The sequence below is a fragment of the Mustelus asterias genome, chromosome 3 (genome assembly GCF_964213995.1).
Source record: "Mustelus asterias chromosome 3, sMusAst1.hap1.1, whole genome shotgun sequence".
NCBI classification, from domain to species: Eukaryota; Metazoa; Chordata; class Chondrichthyes; order Carcharhiniformes; family Triakidae; genus Mustelus; species Mustelus asterias.
In genome coordinates, this window is record NC_135803.1 from 74,007,892 (window position 1) to 74,035,664 (window position 27,773).

General features: G+C 43.1%; 1 protein-coding gene across 6 annotated transcripts in view; it reads left to right on the top strand.

Annotated features, from left to right (window-relative positions):
• The window catches only part of LOC144491421 (serine/threonine-protein kinase PAK 2-like), a 58,418-nt gene extending 31,128 nt beyond the window's left edge, over positions 1-27,290 (top strand). For all 6 annotated transcript variants that reach the window (XM_078209220.1, XM_078209222.1, XM_078209221.1 and 3 more), the window contains 14 exons: positions 784-989; positions 6,402-6,502; positions 10,379-10,523; positions 10,650-10,684; positions 11,991-12,101; positions 12,837-12,972; positions 15,040-15,103; positions 15,352-15,400; positions 17,897-18,009; positions 18,303-18,420; positions 20,633-20,732; positions 22,903-23,099; positions 24,480-24,617; positions 25,365-27,290. In XM_078209220.1, the coding sequence (XP_078065346.1) occupies positions 803-989; positions 6,402-6,502; positions 10,379-10,523; positions 10,650-10,684; positions 11,991-12,101; positions 12,837-12,972; positions 15,040-15,103; positions 15,352-15,400; positions 17,897-18,009; positions 18,303-18,420; positions 20,633-20,732; positions 22,903-23,099; positions 24,480-24,617; positions 25,365-25,451 (1,581 nt within the window). In that variant the 5' untranslated portion in view covers positions 784-802 and the 3' untranslated portion in view covers positions 25,452-27,290. The remainder of the gene's footprint in view (positions 1-783; positions 990-6,401; positions 6,503-10,378; positions 10,524-10,649; positions 10,685-11,990; positions 12,102-12,836; positions 12,973-15,039; positions 15,104-15,351; positions 15,401-17,896; positions 18,010-18,302; positions 18,421-20,632; positions 20,733-22,902; positions 23,100-24,479; positions 24,618-25,364) is intronic.
• The last annotated feature ends 483 nt before the right edge of the window (positions 27,291-27,773 follow it).

Below are 27,773 nucleotides of genomic sequence, written 5' to 3' on the forward strand. Positions count from 1 at the left end.
ATGGGCCAAGAGCTGGTGAATGGGATTAGGTGGGAGGTCAGGTGTTTCTCGTGTGTTGGTGCAGACTCAATGGGCAGAAGGGCCTCTTCAATACTGTATGATTCTATGATAAACAAGTATAAGGTTATTGCGCTCTCAAAATAATGCTGTCGCAGAACAGGCAGTCTTTACAGGGCATTTGGTGTTCAAAGTTGTAATCACTTGTAAGACTGCTTGCCGAGAGCTACAATGACCAAGAGATTTAGGCTAATGTTTATTTCTCTGCACAGAGCAGGGGCGTATGACCTTAAAATAGAGCTAGGCCATTCAGGGTTGATGTCAGGAAGCACTTCTTCACACAAAGCATAGTCGAAATCTGAAACCTCATTGGATTTTATTCAGCAATAGCATTGAGGCATATGGAACTGAGATGGGTTTGTGGTGTTAAGATGCAGATACGTCAGGATATGATTGAATTCTTTGGTGGGATGTGGGTGTTATTGGCCAGGCCAGCATTTAGTTCCCATCTCTAACTGCAGCTCACCACCACCTCCTCAAAGGATATTAGAGATTGCCAATAAATGCTGGCCTTGTGACACTCAAATCCCATGAAAGAATATAGAATCTTGATTTGCTGAGCCACTTAATGTCGTGATCGCCGCTTATTTTTTACTGAACACTCTGCAGGAGGAATGTTTGGGCCTTTTGTAGCTGTCCTAAGTCAATAACACTGTCTTATTTTTACAAGTTCTCTTCTACCTGTTGAGTTGCCTGTCAATGCTAACCATTGTCATCTTTTCCTAGGGTTGCATAATCTGGAATAATGTCCAATAACGGAGAGTTGGAGGACAAACCACCTGCACCCCCAGTACGTGTGAGCAGCACCAGCTTCCCAATGGGCAGTAAGGATGCCCTGTTGGCCAACCACACTGCCAAGCCACTGCCATCTGTACCTGAAGAGAAACAGAAGCGGAATAAACTCAAGTTTTTCTCAAACACTGGAGAAAAAGGTATAGCAGGGAATCCAGCAATGGGGCCGGGGGAGGATGCTCGGGGCCGGTGTGGTGGGTACGTGGTCACTGTAGGCAAGTATGCAGTGGGAAATATGCAAAGTGGACGTGGGATATAACGAGGGTGTTGAGGAATTAAATCTGCGTGTAATGAATGGTAATGTTTGGGCGTGCAGCAGGTAACATGGAGGAGGTACTTGTACTGCATATGATGCAGGGAAGGGGTATAGTGCATACATTTATCACGGCTGGAGGGGCTTGACCAGAGCTGTGTACTACGACAGGCAACTCTGCCTTCAAAGGAGGTGGCACAGTGGTGAGCACTGCTGCGCCTCAGTGCCAGGGATCTGTGTTCAATTCCAGTCTTGGGTGACTGTGGAGTTTGCATATTCTCAGTGTCTGTGTGGGTCTGCTCCAGTTTCCTCCTGTAGTCCACAGATGTGCAGATTAGGTGGATTTGCATGTTAAATTGCCCCTTGGTATCTAAAGATGTGTAAGTTTTTGGTGGATTAACTGTGGTAAATGCATGGGCTTACGGGGGTAGGGCAGGGGTGCTGGCCTGGGTAAGATGCTCTTTCGGAGAGTTGATGCGGACTCTATGGGCTGAATGTCTGTCTTCTGCACTGTAGGGATTCCGTGGTAAAACCCTTTGGGTCACAATGCACTTCATCCAAGTCATCATCCCCAGTTTTCAATCTAAACCTATACCTGTCAGAATTTCTCTGGAAGTAGGCAAAGCAGAGATTTGTTTTATTGTAGTTACAGTCTGAATAAAGATAGTGGTGTTGGGTTGACTCAACAGTAGCTGTAGTCTTTCTGTTTGGTGACTGTGTATTTGAAAATGGCATTGTTGGATTAAATTTAACAATAAATGGTGCACTTCTGCACGATAGTGTCCAAAAGGACTTCAGTCAAAAACTTCACATTACCAACAGTGTCAGCGATCTGGCAAAACATCCCAATGATTCAGTGCTGTGATTATCTTTGTGATCTTCCTTTAGGGAGAGGACAGGGTGAAGGAGGATGAACTTTCAGTAGCAGGCAGTGCCTCCACCTGCACCACCATGCAGACAATTACTGGCTTTTCCAATGATTCTGGAATCTTATCCCTTGAACTTAGCACAATGAACTGTTTGTGCTGTTCCTCTGCTTCATTATTCTCCATCTTCAATGAAACCTCTACAATGGGAGGCGTCCCATCCCCCATTTCTTTATGCATGCTGGCAGTTTCTGTTGCTCGAGATTGACAGATTGATCCAAGTGTACATATTTTTGAGTCACAGCCGAGTAACTGGTAGTGGGCAAGAGAGGGATGGGACTCTGAGGAATATATAAAGACACTGCAGTCCAAGTATGGTCAGAAATTTCATGCAGTAAAATATCAATGATATTTTAAATAGCTATGATTGAGATTAAACAAATTTAGGTTGAAACCTAGATTGAGACTGATTTCAATTAATATTACATAGAATGGCATAGCAATGAAAGTAAGAGTTTTAACACCAGGTTAAAGTCCAACAGGTTTATTTGGTAGCAAATGCCATTAGCTTTCGGAGCGCTGCTCCTTTGTCAGATGGAGTGGAAATCTGCTCTCAAACAGTGCACAGAGACACAAAATCAAGTTACAGAATACTGATTAGAATGCGAATCCCCACAACCAACCAGGTCTTAAAGATACAGACAATGTGAGTGGAGAGAGCATTAAGCACAGGTTAAAGAGGTGTGTATTGTCTCCAGACAGGACAGCCAGTGAGATTCTGCAAGTCCAGGAGGCAAGCTGTGGGGGTTCCTGATAGTGTGATGTAAACCCAATATCCCGGTTTAGACCGTCCTCGTGTGCGGAACTTGGCTATCAGTTTCTGCTCAGCAACTCTGCGCTGTCGTGTGTCGTGAAGGCCGCCTTGGAGAACGCTTACCCGAAGATCAGAGGCTGAATGCCCGTGACCGCTGAAGTGCTCCCCCACAGGAAGAGAACAGTCTTGCCTGGTGATTGTCGAGCGGTGTTCATTCATCCGTTGTCGTAGCGTCTGCATGGTTTCCCCAATGTACCATGCCTCGGGACATCCTTTCCTGCAGCGTATCAGGTAGACAACGTTGGCCGAGTTGCAAGAGTAGGTACCGTGTACCTGGTAGATGGTGTTCTCACGTGAGATGGTGGCATCCGTGTCGATGATCCGGCACGTCTTGCAGAGGTTGCTGTGGCAGGGTTGTGTGGTGTCGTGATCACTGTTCTCCTGAAGGCTGGGTAGTTTGCTGCGGACAATGGTCTGTTTGAGGTTGTGCGGTTGTTTGAAGGCAAGAAGTGGGGGTGTGGGGATGGCCTTGGCGCGATGTTCATCTTCATCAATGACATGTTGAAGGCTCCGGAGGAGCTGCCGTAGCTTCTCCACTCCGGGGAAGTACTGGACAACGAAGGGTACTCTGTCCACCGTGTCCCGTGTTTGTCTTCTGAGGAGGTTGGTGCGGTTTTTCAGACACCATCAAACTCACCATGGGACTACTGTCTTGAATCGGTTGCATTCTTGGACACACGCATCTCCATTAAGGACGGCCACCTCAGCACCTCACTGTACCGCAAGCCCACGGATAACCTCACGATGCTCCACTTCTCCAGCTTCCACCCTAAACATGTTAAAGAAGCCATCCCCTACGGACAAGCCCTCCGTATACACAGGATCTGCTCGGATGAGGAGGATCGCAACAGATACCTCCAGACGCTGAAAGATGCTCTCATAAGAACAGGATATGGTGCTCGACTCATTGATCGACAGTTCCAATGCGCCACAGCGAAAAACCGCACCGACCGACCTCGGAAGACAAACTCGGGACACGGTGGACAGAGTACCCTTCGTCATCCAGTACTTCCCCAGAGCGGAGAAGCTACGGCATCTCCTCCGGAGCCTTCAACATGTCATTGATGAAGACGAACATCTCGCCAAGGCCATCCCCACACCCCCACTTCTTGCCTTCAATCAACCGCACAACCTCAAACAGACCATTGTCCGCAGCACACTACCCAGCCTTCAGGAGAACAGTGACCACGACACCACACAACCCTGCCACAGCAACCTCTGCAAGACGTGCCGGATCATCAACACTGATGCCATCATCTCACGTGAGAACACCATCTACCAGGTACAAGGTACATACTCTTGCAACTTGGCCAACGTTGTCACCTGATATGCTGCAGGAAAGGATGTCCCGAGGCATGGTACATTGGGGAAACCATGCAGATGCTACGACAACGGATGAATGAACACCACTCGACAGTCACCAGGCAAGACTGTTCTCTTCCTGTGGGGGAGCACTTCACCAGTCACGGGCATTCAACCTCTGATCTTCGGGTAAGTGTTCTCCAAGGCGGCCTTCACGACACACGACAGCGTAGAGTCGCTGAGCAGAAACTGATAGCCAAGTTCCGCACACATGAGGACGGCCTAAACCGGGATGTTGGGTTTACATCACACTATCAGGAACCCCCACAGCTTGCCTCCTGGACTTGCAGAATCTCACTGGCTGTCCTATCTGGAGACAATACACATCTCTTTAACCTGTGCTTAATGCTCCCTCCACTCACATTGTCTGTATCTTTAAGACCTGGCTGGCTGTAGAGATTCACATTCTAATCAGTATTCTGAAACTTGATTTTGTGTCTCTGTGCCCTGTTTGAGAGCACATTTCCACTCCATCTGACGAAGGAGCAGTGCTCCAAAAGCTAATGGCATTTGCTACCAAATAAACCTGTTGGACTTTAACCTGGTGTTGTTAAAACTCTTACTGTGTTTACCCCAGTCCAACGCCGGCATCTCCACATCATAGAAATGAAACACAGCAACAGGCCATTTGGCCCAACTGCTCCATGCTGGTGTTTGCTCCACAAGTGTCCTTTGTGACGCTAAGTTTGGCTTCCCCTCAAGTGAAAACATTTTCTCTCTAAGCCTAGCCGATTAAACCCTTTTATAATCAACTTCTATCAAACCACACATCAGCCTTCTCTTTTCTAGAGACATACACAGTGGTTAGCACTGCTGCCCCACAGCACCAGGGACCTGGGTTCGATTCCTGGCTTGGGTCACTGTCTGTGTGGAGTCTGCACGTTCTCCCTGCGTCTGTGTGGGTTTCCTCCAGGGGTGTTCAGGTTTCATTCTACAGTCCGAAAGACGTGGTGGTTAGGCGCATTGACCCAAACGGGCACCGAAATGTGGCGACTAGGGGAATTTCACAGTAACTTCATTGCAGTGTTAATGCAAGCCTTCCCCACACATTTACCATAGCTAATCCACCTAACCTACACATCTTTGGACTGTGGGAGGAAACAGGAGTACCTAGAGGAAACACATGCAGACGTGGGGAGGACATGTCAACTCCACACAGCCACCCAAGGCCGGAATTGAACCCAGGTCCCTGGTGCTGTGAGGTCGCAGTGCTAACCACTTTGCCACCATGCCCCTGGGGGTTGGCTAGGGGGCTTCAACATTGATAATGAGTAAACTAATCTCCATGCTTGAGTGGTTTGCTTTACTTTTTGACATGTTGGATGATTGAGAATTATGCTGAGCCTGTTGAGAATGAATCTTTCATTGCTGTGCAAGCTGAAAAATTGTTTGAGTCGGATAAATTAATACACAGAAAATTGACCAATTAAAATATATATATTTCATGATACTTATTTTCTCTTGGAACACAATAAGAGGAGATGGCTGTATGTTGCATACAATTGTGATTCAACATGACCTGTATGTGACGTTTTGACATGTGCCTTTTTTAAAATTCATTTTTGAGGTACGCAACTTGTGCCAAGATGGTGTCGGTAGTTCACTTGAGAAAACATTGAGAATCAACCATGTAATGTGCTACTGAAGTGAGCTGTAGACCAAACTGGGGTGGGATGTCACATCAACTTCCCTGAATGAGAATGAGCTAGGTGAATAGTTTAGTTTATTTATTAGTGTCACAAGTAGGCTTACAGTAACATTGCAATGAAGTTACTGTGAAAATGATGGTTTTTCAACAATGCTTCCTCTGGTGCCGGCTCACAAATGACTCTGCTTCACAACTCGTGATAAGGGACTTGGTGTGTGAACTCTCACCTCTGTTCCAAGTTCAATGATCAAAGGATATGGGGGAGAAAGCGGGAAGAGGTTACTGAGTTGGACGATCAGCCATGATAATGAAGAGCCGAATTGCCTACTCCTATTTTCTATATTTCTATAACCACCACCATATCTGTTTGCTGTGTTGTGGGGTGGCATCCATATGGAAGGTGTGTGACTGAGTTGTGTTCTTTTGCTGGATCGGTGGGAATTCATCCATTCACCTTGTATCATTTGAAATTCTCTCTTCTTTCAGTTGGGTCCATCTGTGTTATGTTGGTTGATTGACAACTGCTCAGGGTTTTTGTTGTTTGTACAGGGAATAAGAAGAGGGAAAAAGAACGGCCAGAAATATCTCCACCGTCTGACTTTGAGCACACGATCCATGTTGGTTTCGATGCTGTGACAGGGGAGTTCACTGTAAGTACATGATAAGTGCAATGAATTTTCTCATTGTGACCATTTTGGCTTGACTGCCAAGCAACTTGCAATTGGCCCTATTCCAACAAATGTGCTGGCAGCCACCTCCCATTGCATCAATCTGTAAGGGTCACGCTAGCCTTCTGTCTTGGGAGGTTTGTAATAACAGTCACCAAGTGCTTCTGTCCTGCCAGCTGGTTACCAGCTTGCTGCAGCAGGGTTTACCAGATAGCCATTGGGCATTCTCAAATGTTCTCATCTTCTGACATTATAGCCTCAGGTTAAAATTGCACAAGAGAAGATCCAGGGGAGATTGTCAAAAATGTTGCCAGAAATTAAGAATTTTAGCTATGAGAAAAGATTAGATAGGCTGGATTTGTTTTGTTTAGAATGAGGGGAGATTTAATTGACCAATATCGAGGAGCCTAGATAGATTGTTCCTATCCACGCCTTATTTCAATTCGTACAAAAATCAATAATCAGCAGGTATAGATTTGAAGCATTTGGTAGAAGGATTGGAAAGAATTGCAAAATCTATTCACCAATGAGGTCTGAAATTCATTGCCTGTAAGTTGACTAGAGGGAGAATCACTGATCACATTTGAAAAGTACTTGGGCATTATTGTGCACTTTGAGCTAGAAAACGGGATTAGGCTGGATAGTTCATTTTGCAGTTCACACTGACTTGATAGGCTGAATGCCTGTGTCCTATGCCATATTTTTTTCCATTCTTCCACCAGAGCACAGTTTTATTTGTCAAACAAAGTCCCTATCTTAGCCACATTGGTTAGGTCACTCCTCAACGTTCCAAACTCTGGAATAACTCGAGCTTATGGAACCTGTCCTCATAACTTAATATATCCCATCTGAAGCCACTATGTCCTTCCTGAATGAAGTGCAGTTTCCAGAACTGATGTGCTCCAAATGGGGTCTGAACAAAATTCAGTAAAACTGAAACATTACTTCCTCTTCTGTATTCTAGCCCCTGAGTTAGTCTAGCATTCCTTTAGTCTTTGTGATTGGTGCACTTCAGCCAATGTAGCCTTTCAAATTTATCTCCTGAAAGGGGTAAATAGAAATTTTCAGTCAAGATTTGCTTCCTGGCCCCATTTTGTTGTGGGCAGGTGTTGAATGATCATAAGAAATAGGAGCAGGAGTAGGTCAAATGAGCCTGCTTCACCATCCAAGATGATCATGGACTGAGCTGATTGTGGCCTTAACTCCATAACCCTTAACTCCCTTGCAGTAAAAAAATCTGTTTAATGCAACTGTGAATAGTCACAGAGGTTTACAGCATGGAAACAGGCCCTTCATTAAGTTAGTCCCAATTGCCTGCGTTTGGCCCATATCTTTCAATATCCATTTTGCCATGTAACTATCTAAATGCTTTTTAAAAGATAAAATTATACCCGCCTCTCCTACCTCTGGCAGCTCGTTCCACACACTCACCACTTGTGAAACAATTGCCCCTCTGGACCCTTTTGTATCTCTCCTCTCCTCCCCCCCCCCCCCCCCCACCTTAAACCTATGCCCTCTAGTTTTAGACTCCCCTACTGTTGGGAAAAGACATTGACTATCTACCTTGGCTGTGCCCCTCGTTATTTTGGCTACCTCTATAAGATCACCCCTACACGCCAGGGAAAAAAGTCCCAGTCTAGCCCCATATAATTCAAAACATCAAGTTTGGGTAGGATCCTAGTAAATCTTTTCTGCATTCTTTCTAGTTTAATATCCTTTCTATAATAGGGTGATCAGAACTGTACACATTATTCCAAGTGCGGCCCTACCAACGTCTTGTGCAACTTAAACAAGACATCCCAACTCCTGCATTGTGTTCTGATCGATGAAACCAAGCATGCTGAATGCCGCCTTCACCACTCTGTCCATCTGTGACTCCACTTTCAAGGAGCTACAAACCTATATTCTGAGATCTTTGTTCTATAACTCTCCCCAACGCCCTACCATTAACTGAGTAAGTCCTGCCCTTGTTTGATCTAGCAAAAATGCATCACCTCGCCTTTATCTAAATTAAACTCCATCTGCTATTCATCAGCCAACGGGCCCAATTGATGAAGATCCCATTGCAATCCTAGATAATCTTCGCTGTCCACTATCCCACCAATCTTGGTGTCATCTGCAAACTTACTGACCATGCCTCCTATATTCTCATCCAAATCATTCATATAAATGACAAATAACAGTGGACCCAGCACCAATCCTTGAAGCACACTGCTGGTCACAGGCCTCCAGTTTGAAAACAACCCTATATAATCACCCTCTGTCTTTTGCCATCATGGCAATTTTGTATCCAATTGGCTACCGCACCCTGGATCCCGTGAGATTTAACCTTGTGCAACAACCTGCCACACGGTAACTTATCAAAGGCCTTGCTAAAGTCCATGTAGACAATGTCGACTGAACTGCCCTCATCTACCTTCTTGGTTACCCCTTCAAAAAACTCAGTCAAATTTGTGAGACATGATTTTCCACTCAGTCATGTTGGTGGTCCCTATTCAGTCCTGCCTCTCTCAATGCCTGTAGATCCTGTCAGTTAGAATACCTTCTAACAACATGTCCACTACAGACATTAGAATGCATTCATTATTCCAACTTTCACCACTCTATGGAAGAGAATTCCAAAGACTAACAATCTTCTGAGAGAAGAAATTCCATCTCATCTCCATCCTGAAAGGGAGATACTTCATTTTTAAACTATGGCCCAAGTTCTGGATACCCATGCAAGCGGAAACATCCTCTCAACACCCCTGTCGGGCCCTTTTGGAATCTTGTGTTTCAAAAAGATCACCCGTCATTCTTCCAAATTGTTGGAAGTGTAAGCCCAAACTGCTCAATGTTTCCTCAAGGTAATCTCCTCATCCCAGGAATCCACTAACAATCCAATGTGAGTTGTAACAAGATTTCTCTACTTCATTCCCCCTTGCAATAAAGGCCAAATTCCATGTGCCTTTCTAATTACTTCCTGTTCTTTGCTAACCCTCTGCACTGCTCTCCATTTAAACAATGCTCTGCTTTTCTATTCTTTCTATCAAACACCATTGCCAAATTTTTGCTCACTAATTTAACCAATGTATTTACAAAACAATCTATTTTACAAAACCGGGTTTTGTATCCTCTTTGCAGTTTGCTTTTCAACCAAACTTTTCATCGTCAGCATTTTGGGAATAATACAATCAATTCCTTTTCCCAAATCATTAATAAAGATAATAAATGGTCAAGGCCCCAGCACTGATTCCTGTGACACTCCACTATTACAGCTTGCCAACCTGAAAATTTTTCCCGACACTGTTTATTGTTTGTTAGCCAACCTTCTACTCATGCCAACATATCACCTCCAACGTCATGAGCTCTTATCAGGAGTAGTAACCGTTTATCTAGCACCTTTCCAAATGCTTTTTGGAAGTCTGGGTGCACCACATTTAATGGTTCCACTTATCTAGCCTGCTTGTTACATCCCCTCAAATCTCTAGTCACTTGGTAAAACAGTCTCTCTTTCACAAAATTATGTTGACACTCAGGCAAGAGAATGTGTGAATGGAGACCAAGCATGAGCTCTTCATGGTGGGAGAGTTGGTGGTTGAGCTCTTGGCACATTGCTCTTGTGCACAAATTGCTTTGTAGCCAATTGCAGCATGCTGTTGACAGAGGCTCGGGACCTGGTCGAATACTGGCTCCCTGACTGCAAAAGGCATCTGGAATGGAAGAGCAAATGTGTGAACAGTACCTCCAGTGCATATTGGGCAGTCTGACATTTTCATGATTTAGCTGACTAGAGTTGGGTTTATTCCTGGTGCAATCTTTGTATATTCCAGTTCCCACTGCTACAGCTTTATTTGAAGTTGGTGTGGTGTTTTACAGGGAATGCCCGAACAGTGGGCTCGGCTATTACAGACATCCAACATCACCAAACTGGAACAGAAGAAAAATCCTCAGGCGGTGCTTGATGTGCTCAAATTCTATGATTCCAAAGATACAGTGAAACAGAAGTATCTGAGCTTCACAGGTAAGGCGATGAAGCAGAGACCAAAAGGTCGGATGAGTAAAAGTTACGTTTCCTGTCTAAGGTCTTGAATGATCAGACTATGTGGACAAGAGGTGTAAATTTGTTCCTTTTCTTTCTTTCAAACAGAACAACCAGATGGGTTTCCTGCAGTCACACCTGCGGTGAGTATCTTGTATTTTTGGTATCTTGTCTTGCATTGTGTCACACATTGCTTCCTCTGCCTGTTTTCAGGTGGCTTCTGCACATTATAGAATCATAGAATCCCTCCAGTGCAAAAGAAGGCCACTCATTCCATTGAGCCTGCACTGATGACAATCCCACTCGGGCCCTATCCCTGTAACCCCACATGTTTACCCTACTATAGTCCCCTGACACTAAGGGGCAATTTGGCATGACCTATCATCCTAACCCACCCATCTTTGGACTGGGGGGGGAAACCGGAGCACCTGGGGGAAACCCACGCAGACACGGGGAGAACTTGCAAACTCCATGCAGACAGTTACCCAAGGACAGAATTGAACCCGTGTGCCCTGCTCTCAGGCAGTAGGCTAACCACTGTGCTACCATGCTGCCCTTAAGATTAGGGTGCCCTATAGACCACTTGTTGCTCCAGTATGTTTAAGGTCATTAATGCTAATGAACCATAATGCCTGATCATTTGAGGGCAATGCAATGGAAATGTGCTGTAAAAGCAGAATACAGGATCTTGAATTGATTAAATGAAGGAACACTGCATGGAATTTCGATTATAAATGTTGGTTACCTGGATTTGGAGACAGACTTGCCCAGCATCTGCATCTCCCTCTCAACCTCTTAGACTGAATACAAAGGAAGGGTGGGGGACCACATGTCTGGAGCTTACTCGATTGCAGGAGTTGCCAGAAGGTGTTTGCTTAAAGGAATCACCAGCTACCTATAGCACTCCACTCCAGTGCCTTTGACTCTCCTGAGCTGGGCCCACAGTGCAATGCGTACTGGTTGACCCATAACTGGGGACATAGATGATATGGTAGGGTATTTCTGTACACTGGTGAGCCTGTATATTGCATTTCTTGGGGTCCATAGAGGTCCCCTGCCATTCAGCCTAGGGACCTGGGCTCCTTAGTTACCATGTGCCACTGTAGAGGTGCAACAGCAGGCCTTGGTGTTGTAGAAGTTGTGTTCCGGCAGGAGAGACTTAACAGACTTTGCCCCCCCCTCCCCTTGCAGTAATATAGCCAGCGGTAGTGGATCACTCAATTGCACTTGATGCATAACATTCCGCTGTGGCAAAACCACAGGGTAATGTTACACATTATGACACACAAATAGGGAAGAGGGATAATTGAGATGCTTATTAGCCTTTATGGGGGAAGGAATACTTGTGTTGCGGCTGGAAGGGACTGTGATGTATATACATCACAGATATAGGAGGAATGCAATGTAGTTTGTATGCAAGTGTTATAAAATGTAATTTCTTGTCTTTAGCGTAGTACAAAGGGCACAGAGCCATCAAATGTGCCAACTGTCTTGGAGGAGGATGACGATGACGAGGCCCCACCTCCAGCCATTGCACCGCGGCCAGAGTGCACCAAGTCTGTGAGTATTGTTAAACCAAGAGATCACTGTCCCTGCATCAGGAAAACTCCCTTTTGGCGCTGTCCACCTAATCTTGCTTCGGTGCTCTTTGCATTTCCCTTTGAATTCTGTCCTAACTAACATGCTTGACTGTCCAGCTATTAATAAGAATGCATTCAATTGTCAACCCATTGTAGTAAAATGTAACTGCTGACCTTCCTCTTTGTTTCTCATACTAATCCCAAACTTTATACTCCCTTTATGAATTAATCAACTGGTGGAAATTATATTTCAATTTTACCCTCGGGCACTTCTATTAGAACCCCCTTTAGCCTCCACATCTTGAGTGAAAGTGGTCCTAGATTTTTGAGCAGTTCATCATAACCTCGTGGCTTCGTTCTTGGTATCTTGGTCGTGATGCTGTATCTCTTCAGTGGATTTAATGTGCCTCCAAAATGCCTCCACTATGGATATCATAATGCATAAACATCTGTGTTTTGTGTTCAGTGCACTGACTTGCAAATTCAGGGTCCCGTTTTGTTCTTATGGATTTTCCACCTGCAATCTTGATTTTAAAATCTGTTTTTACACCTCTAGTTATATAGAAATTATAGCAGGCCATTTAACCTAACCACTCCTGTTGGTGTTGACATATAGTTCTAAATGTATATATACTATCTTTTCCTCTGCGTCTGTGTAGTATTACAGTACAAATCTGTATATTAGCATCACCTCATTGCACTATTTTCTTTTCAGGTTTACACGCGGTCTGTGATTGATCCAATCCCACCTCCTGCCAGCAGAGAACCTGATGGCGATGGCACTTCAAAGGGACTGGACAAAACAAAAAAGAAGGCAAAGATGACAGATGATGAAATAATGGAAAAACTGAGTAAGTGCTCAGTTTTTAACTCCAAGATGAGAGCCTCTGCATCAATTATGTTGTCTTACTGCAGTTGTCAGATGTGGGTATGAAGCAAGGTGTTTAGCAGCCATGTTGAACTGGTACTGATGGTTCTGGTGTTATATGAGCCAGATCAAGTAGCAATCTCTCTCCAAGAACATTTGCAGCTGAAGGAGTTCATGGAAAACTTCATGTTTGTGCTATAAGTATGACCTGCAAGTCAGCATAATGACGGAGATAATGTGATGCTGTCGTTCTGGCTGGCGATGAATTCAATGTTGGGTAAGGATGACACTATGGGCACTGTGTAGAAACAGTATTGTATGCAGTTCTGCGATCCACATTTTAGGCAGGATATGATAGTACTGGGAAGGGTGCAGAGGCAATTTACCAGGATGTTGTCTAGGCTGGATAGTTTTAGCTATGAAGAGAGATTGCATAAACTGGTGTTGTTTTTGTTGGAGCAGAGGAGACTGAGGGGAGACATGATTGAGGTATATAAAATTGAGGAGCATAGAATAGAGAGGAAGAAACTTTCCCCTTGGTGGGGGGATCAATGACTAGAGGGGCATACCTTTAAGGTAAGGGAAGGAGGTTTGGAAGGAATGTGAGGAAAAACCTTTTCAATCAAAGGGTGGTAGAGACAGAGACCCTCACAACATAAAACTTATTTAGATGTGCACTTGTGATGCCAAGGCATACAAGACCATGGACCAAGTGTTTGAAAGTGGGATTAGAGTAGTCAGGTGGTTTGTCTTTGATCGGCACAGACGTGATGGGCTGAAGGGTATTTTTCTGTGATTCAACTGAACTGAAGCAATCGACCATTGGAATTTCAGATATAAAACAAAAGTCCTGAATGAGCTTTACTTAACCGTTGAGAACACTTTTGATTTTCATTTTGAATTAATCAGCGGAATTATGAAAAGTTGTACATTTCTGGTGTCCTGCTTTAATTACTTTGTTTAAAGACTGGGGTGTCAGGTGAATGTAACCATTCTGCGGGTAATGTCAACTCTTTAACACTGTAGTTATATACAAATGAATTTGAGTACATGCTAAAGCTCACACCATCTTGGCCTTGAGCATCAATTCCTATTTTAGGATTTGCTCAGAATGCCAGCTCAGCACAATCAGAGTGCCCCACTGATTCCTGAATAGTTGCCTCTATCTCAAATCTCGTTAAAATGCAACAAGCAAATTCTACATTTTTAGTAAAAATGGCGCAGGATTGTATTTGATTATGGTCTGCTGGAAAGCTGTGGAGATTGACCCTGACTGCGTGAGTTCTCTACACTTGGACACAGTTGGTAATGCTGATGCTGCTGGCTGCGATTTGAGTGATGGATTTTTGGGGAGATTGACGCTGACTGTAGCTGACACCTGTGCATTAGGAGAGGTAAATTAATGACTAATTTGAGCACTGAGAGTCAGGACAGTGAAAGTTGTGGTAAGCTACATTGGAATTCATTTCTGAACACTGACCATCGAGAAGAATGTGTTGACTTTACAAGGAGATCTCCAGAATGATGCCAAATGAAATTTGAAGGGTTTGTAGGTTAAGCTTGTATTTCTTGGATGATCTAATCTGGGTGCTAAAATTCCTTAAAGAAGTTGATAGAGAGGAATTATTTCCAGACACTAGGTCAATTGACAACTTAAACTGAAGAGGAATAGATTTTTGTCAGGCAATAGTATAGAAGTACTCACAACAAAGGTGGTAGATAGATTTGCCACAATCTAATTGAATGGTAGAACAGGTTCAGAGAATTGAATGACTACCTGTTCCTACAATTTTGACATTGAGAACTTTGGGGAGATTTGTAATGCATATAATAGGAGGAAGGAACAGAAATTCATAGTACCAAGAGGTGCAATCCCTGATTGAAGGGCTATTTTCGAGGTGGTAGATTGATTTTGATTATACCAGAGGACTGTATGCTCTCGAGATGGTACAGTTTATCATAACTATCAACAAACTATCATCTGTGGGCTGTTCAAAAGACTAAAGCTGTTATATTTTTTACATTAATCTCATTGTGCATTTTGTTGCAGGAAGTATTGTGAGTGTCGGAGATCCAAAGAAGAAATACACCAGATTTGAGAAAATCGGACAGGGGTGAGTTCTGTTTCTTCACCCACTGTGTGAATCATTGCCAGGTTGAATGTACTAGTTTAGTGTTCAAAGGTGACTAGAGCATCTCTGAACACTTCAATCTCTCCCAAATGGCTCCAGATCATTAGTGGGTTCTCGTAGAGTACAGACCTTTGGGGGCAAGTCTAGAATCCTATTTGTATTTTCCATTGATCAGGCTAGTAATTGATACAGATGTTATGTGACTTAATCTTACATCTGTTTCTTTACAGTGCTTCTGGGACAGTATTCACAGCCATCGATGTAGCAACAGGACAGGAGGTATGTCACTGCTTGGATACACTAAACTCAGTGATTGTCTCGGATGTTAAGCTAACCTCAGACTGCCAATTCCAAACCCAAGATGGATTGTGGGGTGTTTGTTACTGAGCACAAATATATTTTGTATTCACAAGCTGAGTTATAAATGCGAGAAAGGTGCTTCATAGAATCATAGAATCCCGACAGTACAGAAGGAGGCCATTTGGTCCACCAAGTCTGTACCGACCACAATCCCACCCAAACCTTATTCACCTGACACTAGGGTCAATTTAGTATAGCCAATCAACCTAACCCGCACATCTTTGGAGTGTGGGAGGAAACCTACGCAGACACTGGGAGAGTGTGCAAACTCCACACAGACAGTGACCCGAGGCTGGAATTGAACCTGTGCCACCATGCACCCAACCCTTCACTTGGAAGGTGTCTGTTACTGATCTCCAGGAATATGCTACATTTGTGATTTACCATTCATAATCGAGAGTGAAGTTGGTTCATTATGTTTTGTGGGTGTTGTGAAGAATTCTGCAAAGCCAGAAGTGCTGCTTGGGTATACACCGCCCAAGGCGATGTATACCCCCCCTGAATAGGGGGGCATTCAGTTGCATGAAAGGTGATAGTTGCATTAAAAAATAAAAGTTAAAGGAGAAGGTAAAAGTGCAGGTCAGTGATGAGACTGATTGTTAACAGAAAATAAAAGGAACAGAATGTGTGAACAAATTGCACCGAGGAATCATAGTCGAGTAGGAAAATTTGATAACAGAACAAACTTAAAAGATTTGTATCTGAATGCTTGAGGCTTTCAAAATAAAATGAGCAAATAGATAGGAATTGGTGCTAATTACTGAGACCTGGTTGCACGGAAACCAGATTTTGGAATTGAATATCCAAGAGTACTCTATTTCGGAAGGATAGACAAAAAGGCAAAATAGGTGATGTAGCTTTTGTCAGTAAAGGAGGAGATCAGTGCTGTCGTGAGAAATGATGTAGGTACAGGAGATCAAGGATGTAGAATCAGTCTGGGTAGAAATAAGAAATGGCAATGGAACGAAGTTCCTGGTGGGAGTAAGTTATAGGTCCCCAAGCAGCCCTTCCACAGTGGGGCACAGCATCAACAAGGAAATACTGGAGGCTTGAAAGAAAGGAATGACAATAATCATGCGTGTTTTTAATATGCATTTAGGATTAATCAATTGGCAAGAGTAACCTCAAGGGAGAGTTCATTGAATGCATTTGAGATTGTTTCTTAGAGCAATATGTTGTGGAACCAACCAAGGAGCAGGCTATTCTGGATTTGGTATTGTGCAATTATGTCATAGTTAAGTATCCTGTCGGGAAGAGTGATCATGGTATGCTCGAATTTCAAATTCAGTTTGAGGGTGAGAAACTGGAGTTCCACACTAGCATTCGGGAGTTAAATAAAGCAAATTGCATTGATATGAGGATAGATTTGGCCCTAGTGGGTTGGGAGACTAAAAAGTAAGACAGCTGATGAACAGTGGCAGATATTTAAAGAGATATTCAAGTCCTCCAAACTAAAACATATTCCAGAGAGAGGAAAGGGGTGGGGGGGAATGCGTCTGTGGCTGAGCAAGGAAGTTAGCCACGGATGCATTAGGTAAATCTTTGGTTTAAAAAAAGGTTAAATTTAGACATGCCATTTTGCAAAGGCTGGTGGCAGGCTGGAAGTTTGGGAATTTTTTAACGATCAAAAGGTTACTAAAATAGTAATGAAAAGATAAAAGTAAATTATGAAAGGAAACCAGCAGAAAATTTAAAGATAGCAAAAGTTTCTAAGTATATAAAAGGGAAGAGAGTAGTTAAAGTGAATGTTTGTCTCTTGAAGAATGATGGTGGGGAAATACACGACGGATTTACTAAATCAGTACTTTATGCCTCAGTTTTCACAGTGGAGGACACTGGTACCATCCCAGTAGTAACAGGTAATTCAGAAGTTATAAAAGAGAGGAACTTGGAACAAACATCACGAGGGGGAAAAAGTACAGGGCAAACTATTGGCATTAAAGGCAGACAAGTCTCCAGAGCCTGGTGGCCTATATCCTCGGGTCTTAAAGGAAGTGGCAGCAGAGATAGTGGATCCATTGGTTAATATTTCAAAATTCTCTGGATGTGGGAAAGATGCCAGTGGATTCGACAAATGCTCACAATATCCTTAATCAAAAAGAGGGGGAGGCAGAAAGAAGGAAACTATAGACCAGTTAGTTTAACATCTATCGTTGGGAGTAAGTTGGAGGGGCTAAATTGCTTACTCCTGCCTAGTTCTTATGTTCTTATGAGAATATGAAAAAAAAATCCATATTCCTTTCCATGTATCAGTCCACTTAATGAATATGTAATAATAGAACAGAAGGATATGCTGCTGTCAAATTAATGCATGCTTTTTGTCTATATTTGTAATAAGTGTGATCACCTGTGCGGTGGGATGGTGGAGGAGTCAGACAGATGCTGTATTTGCATGTTATATATTTGCTTTCTCAGGTGGCAATCAAACAAATCAACCTACAGAAACAGCCAAAGAAAGAGCTGATTATCAATGAGATTTTGGTGATGAAGGAATTGAAGAACAGCAACATTGTCAACTTCCTAGACAGGTAACTGGGAGAGATGACTATCTGTGCACTTCTGGTCATAATCTGCTTTGTGACTTGCATCCATGTCGTTCTGAAACATGGCATCTCAGGAATTAGTTATTTACAGTCTCCAGTGGCCACGTCTGAAACCAGGGCGTTGTATATGGTAAATCTCTACTGTTGTGTCTCCATTTGCCAGTGTGGTGCACAAAAGGGAAGAGGGGTGTATCCATTGTTGGAGGGGTGTGGAACTTACCTTGCTTTTGGAATTCTAGACAACTGAATTACTGAAACTTTCTTTCATTTTATCTTAGCTACCTGGTGGGTGACGAGCTTTGTGTTGTGATGGAATATCTGGCTGGCGGTTCACTGACTGATGTGGTTACAGAAACCTGTATGGATGAGGCACAGATTGCTGCAGTATGTAGGGAGGTAAGGGCATGATTGAAAACTCTTTCCAATTCTTCCATGTTCCTTCTTGGAAGCTGCCAACTCCAACTATTCATCATTTGTGGTCCTACTAAAAGGAATGTTGACTGATGGTATAAATTGCTTTATTTTGATTTGTTTACATGCAAAGAAACTAAAATTCTTGACAGGTCAGTCAGTAAAGCAGGTTCAGGTGAGCTATTACATCCCTTCAATTCTGCATTGTGGGGTTCTGCTTCTCTCCCTGCTTCCTCACTTTGAAATCCAGGCACTGACTCGCCCATGCTGTTCCAGCATTTTCAGTTCTTATTGCCACATCTGTAGTGCTTAGAATCCCTGCCATTGACATTTGCCAAAACCCATGGAACACTATCTTTTATTTGCAGGACATCCTGTGAGGTGTTTTCCCATCCTGTTTTGTAAAACTTAATGTCCATTTATCTACTCTCCCTCTTTGAAAGGCCCCTCCTTGGCTTTCATCAGTGTATCCAGCTACAATTTGGAGTTTTCTTTCAACATCTCAAAATTTGGGTGCAAAGTTTCCACCATTCTCTCTGCTCTGGCCCCGCTTGGTATTTCATGACCAGAATGAAACGCATTTACTAGATTGAGGAAATTCTTTCTTGTGCAGCTCTGCAGGCTGCCTGATTTTTGAATTTGATTACTCCTCATTCTGAATTTTTAAAAATGAACTAGTTTGTGATTTGCAAAAGAAGACCACATTTATGAAATACCTTGGAAAATATCAAAGATTTATTTATTAGTGTCATAAGTAGGCTCGCAAAATGTTCTGCAATGAAGTTACTGTGAAAATTCCTGAGTCGCCACACTCCGGGGTTTGTTCAGGTACACTGAGGGAGAATTTAGCATGGCCAGTGCATCTAACCAGCACATTTTTCGGACTGTGGGAGGAAACCGGAGCACCTGATGGAAACCTGTGCGGACTCCACACAGTGACCCAAACTGAGAATCAAACTCTGGTCCCTGGCACTGAGAGGCAGCAGTGCTTGCCACTGTGTCATCCTCTCCATCTTGGAAAGAAAAGAGTAAAGCTGGCTTTAAAAGGTGGAATGAAGTAGGGCCAGGGCTGTTGAGGGTGCCACCACCGATGGAAAAACTGGAGGTAAATGGATAAAGAGCGAAAGAGCGCCGGCAGAGTGGAAGGAGATGGTGGAGCCATGGTAGTGCAAAATAATGAAGGGATTTGTTTAGAAAAGAATTTTGAACTTGATAGAATCTCTCTCCATTTGGCTTCCACTAAGTAATGTTGCTCCCATGGAATTCGGAAGTCCTTTGAAGCAAGTAACTATAAAAGAAGATGGTAGGGTATTGGTAATGTCACTTGTCTAGTAATCCAGAGGCCCAGATTATTGCTCTTGGGACATGGGTTCAAATCTCACTACTGCAGCTGGTAGAATTTAAATTCAATACAAGTTTCAGTAATGGTGACCATGACTACTATCACCGATTGTTGTAAATATCCATCTGGTTCTCCAATGTCGTTGAGGAAAGGAAATTTGCCATCCTTACCTGGTCTGGCCATGTGACTCCAGACCTATAACAACATGGTTGACTCTTAACTGTCACTCAGCCACTCAATTCAAGAGCAGTTAGGGATGGGCAGCAAATGCTGGCCTTACCACTGATGCCCACATCCCATGAAAAAAATAAAAACAAGTATAAAACGTTCACCTATAAATGGTCCAGTTAGTAATGACTGATATCAGATTGCAGCTGAGCTGGCATTCGAAGTTACACTTGTCTACAGCCTCCCTATGTTATGGCGGAGATCAATCCGCTTTCTACTCCCGACTGCTGTCAACTGACCTCGACTAGAAAGTACATAGCAAATGAGAATACTTTCAGTTTTCTTTTGCCGTCCCCTACCAAGTTCATGGGTCAGTCAAAATGCCTGCCAGCGGTGGCATTGAGTGACTCCCTGTACAAGGAACCAGGGAGCAATTGATGCCTGTGGAACTGTAAGGGTGTGGTAGGGAGCAAATATTAAGCTGGCAATAAAACATTGCTGACAGTTGTCACCCTGGAATACAGTGCTGGTTTTGCACAGAAATTTCTATATCTGAACACTACAGAGGGATAATCCAATAGCAGTATGTCTGTACATCAGATTATCTCATCATAGATTTTTTGAGCTTCAAGCAAGTTAACCTATTGAGTGCAATTCTGAGCCCAATCTTTGTTATTCCTCCGGCAGTGCCTACAGGCATTGGAGTTCCTGCATGCGAACCAGGTCATTCACCGAGATATCAAGAGCGATAATGTGCTACTGGGCATGGACGGATCTGTGAAGCTCAGTGAGTAACAGTTTTGCCCTCACCCTTGTACTGAAATTCACATTGCCCTGCAATTAAATTGAAGCAGGATTCATCAACTCAAATCCTCAGAACTGTGCAGAAAATGTATTATAATCTGAATTTGTAATTTCATTATTTTTTTCAAGTGTTGATCTCTGTTTGGCTGCTCTTCCAGTGTAGCAGATTCATGAATGAATGAGACGTTGATGTCACACTTGGCATTCTGAATGAAGATTGAGACTTTATCAAGTGTAAATGAAAGAATACAATTACAAAGATATTAACAGATAAAATTAATGGACAGAGCTATTGTAAATTGATTTCAATGTAGATTAATATGAGGACATCCACTTTGACCTAAAATGAATAGAACAGGGTTCTTTCTAAATGGGGAAAATCTAGAAATAATGGCGATCCAAAGAGACTTGGCGGTTCAGATACGTGGATCATTAAAATATCATCTACAAATACCCTGTACAGAAGTTAACCAAAATGCTGGCCTTTATCCCATGACGATTAGAACATGAGGGCAGTAATTATGCTTCTGTTGTTAAGTTATACTTGGAGTATTGTAAACTGTTCTCACAGTTCCACACACTGGTCTTAGGGGGAATATAGTGTAGATTTACCAAAATGGCTGGACTCTTGAGGGTTAACTTGCAAGGAGTGATTGCACAAATTGAGATTGTATTTGTTGAAAGTTAGAAGGTTAACTGGTGATTTGATCAAAGTTTATCTTCAGAGCAGATAAGGTAGATTGAGAGAAGCTATTTCCAGTGGTTTGGGGATTCTAGGTCTAGGAGACATGGTGTAAAAGTTAGAGGCAGGCTTTTCAGGAGTGAAATTAGGAAACACTTCTACACACAATAGTAGAAGTTTGGTATCTCTTCCACAAATTGCAATTATGCAAGATCAATTAAATTTAAATCTGAGATTGGTAAATTTTTGTTAACTGAAGGTATAAAGGAAAGTGAGCCAGAGACAGATTTGTGGTTTTTAGGGCACAGATCAGCCTTAATGGCAAACAGGCTCAAGGAGCTAAAAGGCCACCACTCGTTCCTTTGTTCTTGCGTATTTGGCTTCATTTGTAAATATTGATCAATTGGGCTAGTGGGCTGATGAATGGCGATGGGGTTTAATTTAGATAAATGCGAGGTGATGCATTTTGGTAGATTGAACCAGGGCAGGACTTGCTCAGTTAATGGTAGGGCGTTGGGGAGAGTTCCAGAACAAAAAGATCTCAAGGTACAGGTTCATAGCTCCTTGAACGTGGAGTCACAGGTGGACAGTGGTGAAGAAGGCATTCGACATGCTTGGTTTCATTGGTCAGAACATTGAATACAGGAGTTGGGACGTCTTGTTGAAGTTGTACAAGACATTGGTAAGGCTACTCTTGGAATACTGTGTACAGTTCTGGTCACCCTATTATAGAAAGGATATTATTAAACTAGAAAGAGTGCAGAAGAGATTTACTAGGATGCTACTGGGACTTGATGGATTGAGTTATAAGGAGAGGCTGGATAGACTGGGACTTTTTTCTCTGGAGTATAGGAGGCTGAGGGGTGATCTTGTAGAGGTCTATAAAATAATGAGGGGCATTGGTCAATATCTTTTCCCAAAGGTAGGGGAGTCTAAAACTAGAGGGCATAGGTTTAAGGTGAAAGGGGAGAGATACAAAAGTGTCCAGAAGGGCAATGTTTTCACACACAGGGTGGTGAGTGCCTGGAACAAGCTGTCAGAGGTGGCAGTAGTAGAGGCGGGTACAATTTTGTTTTTTAAAAAGCGTTTAGACAGTTACATGGATAAGATGGGTATAGAGGGATATGGGCCAAATGCGGGCAATTGGGATTAGCTTAGGGGTTTTAAAAAAAAAGGGCAGCATGGACAAGCTGGGCCGAAGGGCCTGTTTCCATGCTGTAAATCTCCTGAGTCTATGACCTGCACAGTTTCCAATGTTTTGTTCCTCACCACCATTCCACAAATTGGCTACTTTAAAAGAAATTGTATCTGCAGCGGTGCAGTAGGAGTATTCCCCCCGCTTATTAAGAAAGTAACCAACTCGAGCTGAATCTCAAATAATTTTCTATAATCTGCCATGTCAATGCTGGTTTCATTACTGAAGCTTTCCAAATGCTTTGCTAATGCCATTGTTTATTTTGTGTCTGTACAGCTGACTTTGGGTTCTGTGCCCAGATCACACCAGAACAGAGCAAGCGCAGCACCATGGTGGGCACCCCTTACTGGATGGCACCTGAGGTAGTGACAAGGAAAGCATACGGCCCCAAGGTCGATATCTGGTCATTGGGAATCATGGCCATTGAAATGGTAGAGGGTGAACCCCCCTATCTAAATGAGAATCCACTGAGGGTGAGTCCACAACCTTGTCAAGAGGCAAAAGTGCATAGGAGAGGCTTAAAACATTTAAACTAAAGTGGTTTATTCTGCAGAAGCAGAAGGCTTGGAATTATTTTTGAAGTGAATTGTGAGCTTGTTCATACTCCAAAATAAGGACTCATAGCTTTGTGAAAACCAAGACAGTTTGGATTTAACTGTATTAATCAGAGTAATGAGAATGGGGAATAGGCTGCACAGAGCAGACAAATAGTGCCAAGATCATGCAGATTTCCATTTGGTTTTCTTCAGATTCAGGAGGCTGTCGGGCACTGAGACTGCTCTTCAGAAAGAACTTGGGGCTCAGTTTCATCTCCATTCAAGCCCTGCACCCTGCTGCTGGCAGCACCATGAGGTGGAGGGAAGGAAGGGTGTGATAAGTGTCTCAACACACCAAGATTTGAAATCTTCCATTAATATAACCATATTCATTTTATGCTCATTGCTTCAAATGCAAAATTCTTTATTCTCACCTGGTGGTATTTTTGCTCTTTGTACATCAGAAATACCTAGCCTAGAGTGAAGATGGGAACAGGAAGTTTCAAAGAGACATTGAGATTAATTGAGTGTGCAAAACTGAGGTCATCTCCTTTGGACCTCAGCAAGATTTCGTAAATAAAGAAACTAAGAATTACGGAGAGGCATAAGTGCAGAGATCACTAAAAACAAGTGGGCAGGTATAAACAGTGTGTGGACGGCTCATGGAATATTGGCTTTTATTTCAATGTGACTAATAAAAAGTAATGGATTCGCCAGAATAATTCCCGGGATGAAAGGGTTAAGTTATAAATATTAGTTTGCATGGACTTCGCACATATTCCCTTGTGCATATAAGATCAAGAGCGATCTAATTGCGGTGTTTAAGAATAGTTCCTCTGGGGTCCAGAATAAGGGGGCAAAACCTTAATTTGAGCTAGTGTGAATGTGCCCCCCCACCCCTGCCAGGTTAATTGGTTTGCTCGGCAAGGCTGTATAAAAGTTCCAGAATCCAGATGGGTAAAATGGAGTTAAGATGCAAATCAACCATGATCAGTTTAGCTAAAGGGCCGACCTGCTATGTTCCAGAGTTCTGCCATTTTCTCTGTTCTCATTTTGGAGCTGGTTAATCTTGTTTTTGGTGAGTTTTTTTTATGAAGGATAGTTTTACCACATGGCTGATTGTTTTCTATACAGCTCAAATCACATGGCAGATGTTGAACCAGACTGTTCACTGAATCTTTGTTTCAAATCTTTACTTAAGTGGGGGCCTTAGCCAATGCTTGGAAGAGGTTTGGTGAGGCTGTATTCAACTATTAGTCTGGACCTGTAGCAGCTCTCGTTAACCTTCACTCCTTTGTTTATCTGTGTCTCTTGCAGGCCTTGTACCTGATTGCCACTAATGGCACTCCAGAGCTGCAGAATCCGGAGAAACTCTCCACAATTTTCCGTGATTTTCTGAATCGCTGTTTGGAGATGGATGTTGAAAAACGAGGCTCTGGAAAGGAATTATTGCAGGTACTGATTGTCCCTTCAGTTGAAATTTCAGATGTTTTCATTCTAGGGTTACATGAGAATTCAGGTCAATATGTGCTTTCACCCCAAAAAAATTGATATAGTTGGTTTGTGCGTGTGTCCCCGTGTCCATGTGTACCCTGGTGTGAACACAGTACATCAACTCTTTATTCACAGCTGCCATAATACTGAATTTCATGGATATACAAGGAGGATCTCTCTGAACCCCAGTAAAAACTGGAACCAGGTTTTTGATTTCCCCTACCTCTAAAATTGGGAAAACCAGTTAAAATTTAAAGTTTATTTATTAGTCACAAGTAGTCTTCGATTAACACTGCAATGAAGTCACTGTGAAAATCCCCTAATTGCCACACTCCGGCACCTGTTTGGGTACACTGAGGGAGAATTTGGCATGGCCAATTCACCTAACCTGCACATCTTTGGACTGTGGGAGGAAACCGGAGCACCCGGAGGAAACCCACGCAGTGAATGTGCAAATTCCACATAGACAGTGACCCAAACCGGGAATTGAAGCAGTGCTAACCACTGTGCCTCTGTGCCGCTCAGAGGAGACCAGAGTCCAGAGTTTTTCCCCACCATTGGGAACACATCTCCTCAGTGTGGAGACCGGTTGCTGTATTTATGGAGTAACTAGAAGCTGGTATTGTTGTTGTATCTGGTATTGTTTTGATTTAACCACAGTCTTTGGGTCTGAGGGCATTCTCATTTCTCTCACTCTGTCTTTCACAGCATCCGTTCCTGAAGCTGGCCAAGCCCTTATCTAGTTTGACGCCACTGATTCTGGCAGCCAAGGATGCGATGAAGAGTAATCGCTAGGAATTCCTCCTCTTTCCCCTTGACTCCTCCCCTGCCCCTCCAAGAATCAGAATCAAGTATCACGGTCTGCATTGACATGGCAGAGCAGCTGCTGAGATCCACATGGGGAATTGTACGTCTTACCGGCCACCCACGCAAGCAAGGTCGATGCTGCTTTTATATATTTTTTCCAAGAAAACATGGTCCCTCTTCCCCCTCTCTACATTTCAATACTTGAATTGCAGAGTGAAAGACTGACTGGATGCCTCTGGAATCTGGACTATCCCCAGGAAGTGGTTTGCTCTGCCAGTTGCTTGTCTCCTCTTATGGACATTATGTACTGTATCGGGTGAGCGGGGCTTTGGGATATTTTGCTTGATGCCTTTTTTTGTATATTATGTATCTCTGGCGGATTGCATTGTTAGAATTCAGGAGAGAAGTTGATTAGCTGTCTTTTTTTAAAAGTACTTTCTATTGTTTGTACTAACAATCTGGAGTTCTGCTGCTTACCTGCAGTGGCAGTCTCTGGGATAACAAGACTCCAGACTCCTCCATACTTGTGATCAGTGTGGTTATTTTTTTTCTTGTTGTTAGCCTTTGTGAGAATTGCCTCAATGACTGGTGTGCGCCTTCGAAGAAGCAGTAAGAGCCTGTTGATCTTTCATTGGTAATAATTGCCCAGGAGTATTGCTGAATTCAAACTTGCATTAAGACACTTGGCCTAATTTATGTTAAGCTTGTGATTTGTTTTTGCAATATAAACTGGTCCTTTCTGTCAGCTCCCCAATATTTGCATTGTCGTTAACATTGGATCCATTCATAGTTGCTTCACTGAATCCCAGGTCCCAGTAAGACTTCTGCTGATAAAAGGGGTTGAATGTTTAGTGTAAGAATTGGCTTGTACATGAGCAGAGTTTTCAGGCAGTATCGTAAAGGAACAGTATTCCCATCGGTGCTACATTAAGGATGGCACAACCCCAACTGCCCTTTGGGTACCTGATAGTCTTATTTATTTTCATTGCTAAATACATTGTTAGCGTGGATGTTAAAAAGTGCCATCTACTTAGAATCACTGTATTCATGCTTCAGGTTTTTGCAAAATGCATCCTCTGTTGATGAATCGCCAGAGTCACCATACGTTCTATGTGCAGCATCTGATAAATCTATAGCCCACATTAGTCTACACTGTAATACATGTAAAGTCACCGTGCGCACCTTCCACACACACATACCTGCACCACTCTGGACTGCACCCAGTTTCCACTGATGTGGATTTGTGCTGCAAACTTACCACAGCATTGCACCCTATTGCATCAAGCCACATACCACACTGGCACAGTGCAATCATCGCATTATCTTTCATGTTATATAGTGCCTGTGTTTAACACAACAAAATTCAGGTGTAGCGATTGGGATACGTATTAGTAGATAGTGGGACACAAAGTTCTACTGTCTGTGTGGGATTTGTAATATTAGCCATAGTAAGGTATTGTCTCCAAGGGGCTGATGGCCGGCTTTAGATGACTGGGATCTTGCATTCACCTGAGCTTGTGGAACTGCTGCCTTTCAGAACTCTGTACACCACCGCAAGAGAGTCATGTACAAGCACAACTGTTCAATGCATTGTGACGACAGCAGTACTGTCAGAGGGCAAGTACTCCGCTCACTGATGGTTCCCAAAGCAGTAAGAGTGTTGGTGAATTTTGTGGCTTGTTGCTACAGTATTAAAAGGAGAAAATCTAACAAAAGGCTGAACACATTTTTGAAAGTGCCTAACAGTAGAGTCTGATGCAATTGGGGATTTGAGATTTCAGACTCTTTTTCTAATCAATACTAAGAATAAAAATTTGTAGAAAAACATATGCAACTTTTGTTTGTGTTTAATATATTTACATTGGTGCAAGCCCAGTTTTGTGGAAGCAAGATCATGTGATATATCGATACAACTTTGAAGAGATTGGGAAAGTCATTGGACAATATATTTTAAGACTTTAGAAAAGCTCTTGACAATCTGGTGTACGCAGATTTGAACAAGAGATTGGCCCCGAAGGATGGAAGGAAAGTTTGACTGCAACAAAAGTTGCATTTATATGGAGTTTAATATATCAAATGTCCTAAGGCACTTCCACAGGTGCGTTATCAAACAAAACCTGGCATTGAAACATATTGGGACCGGTGACCAAAAGTTTGGTCAAAGAGACATGTTTTATGTCGAGTGGTAGAGGTGCAGAGAAGTTTTAGAGTGGAAATTCCAGACCTTGGGCCCTAGACAGCTAAAGTCGTGGCTGCCAATGACCGTGTGAGGACGATCAAGAATCTGCAAGTGGCTCGAATTGAAGGACC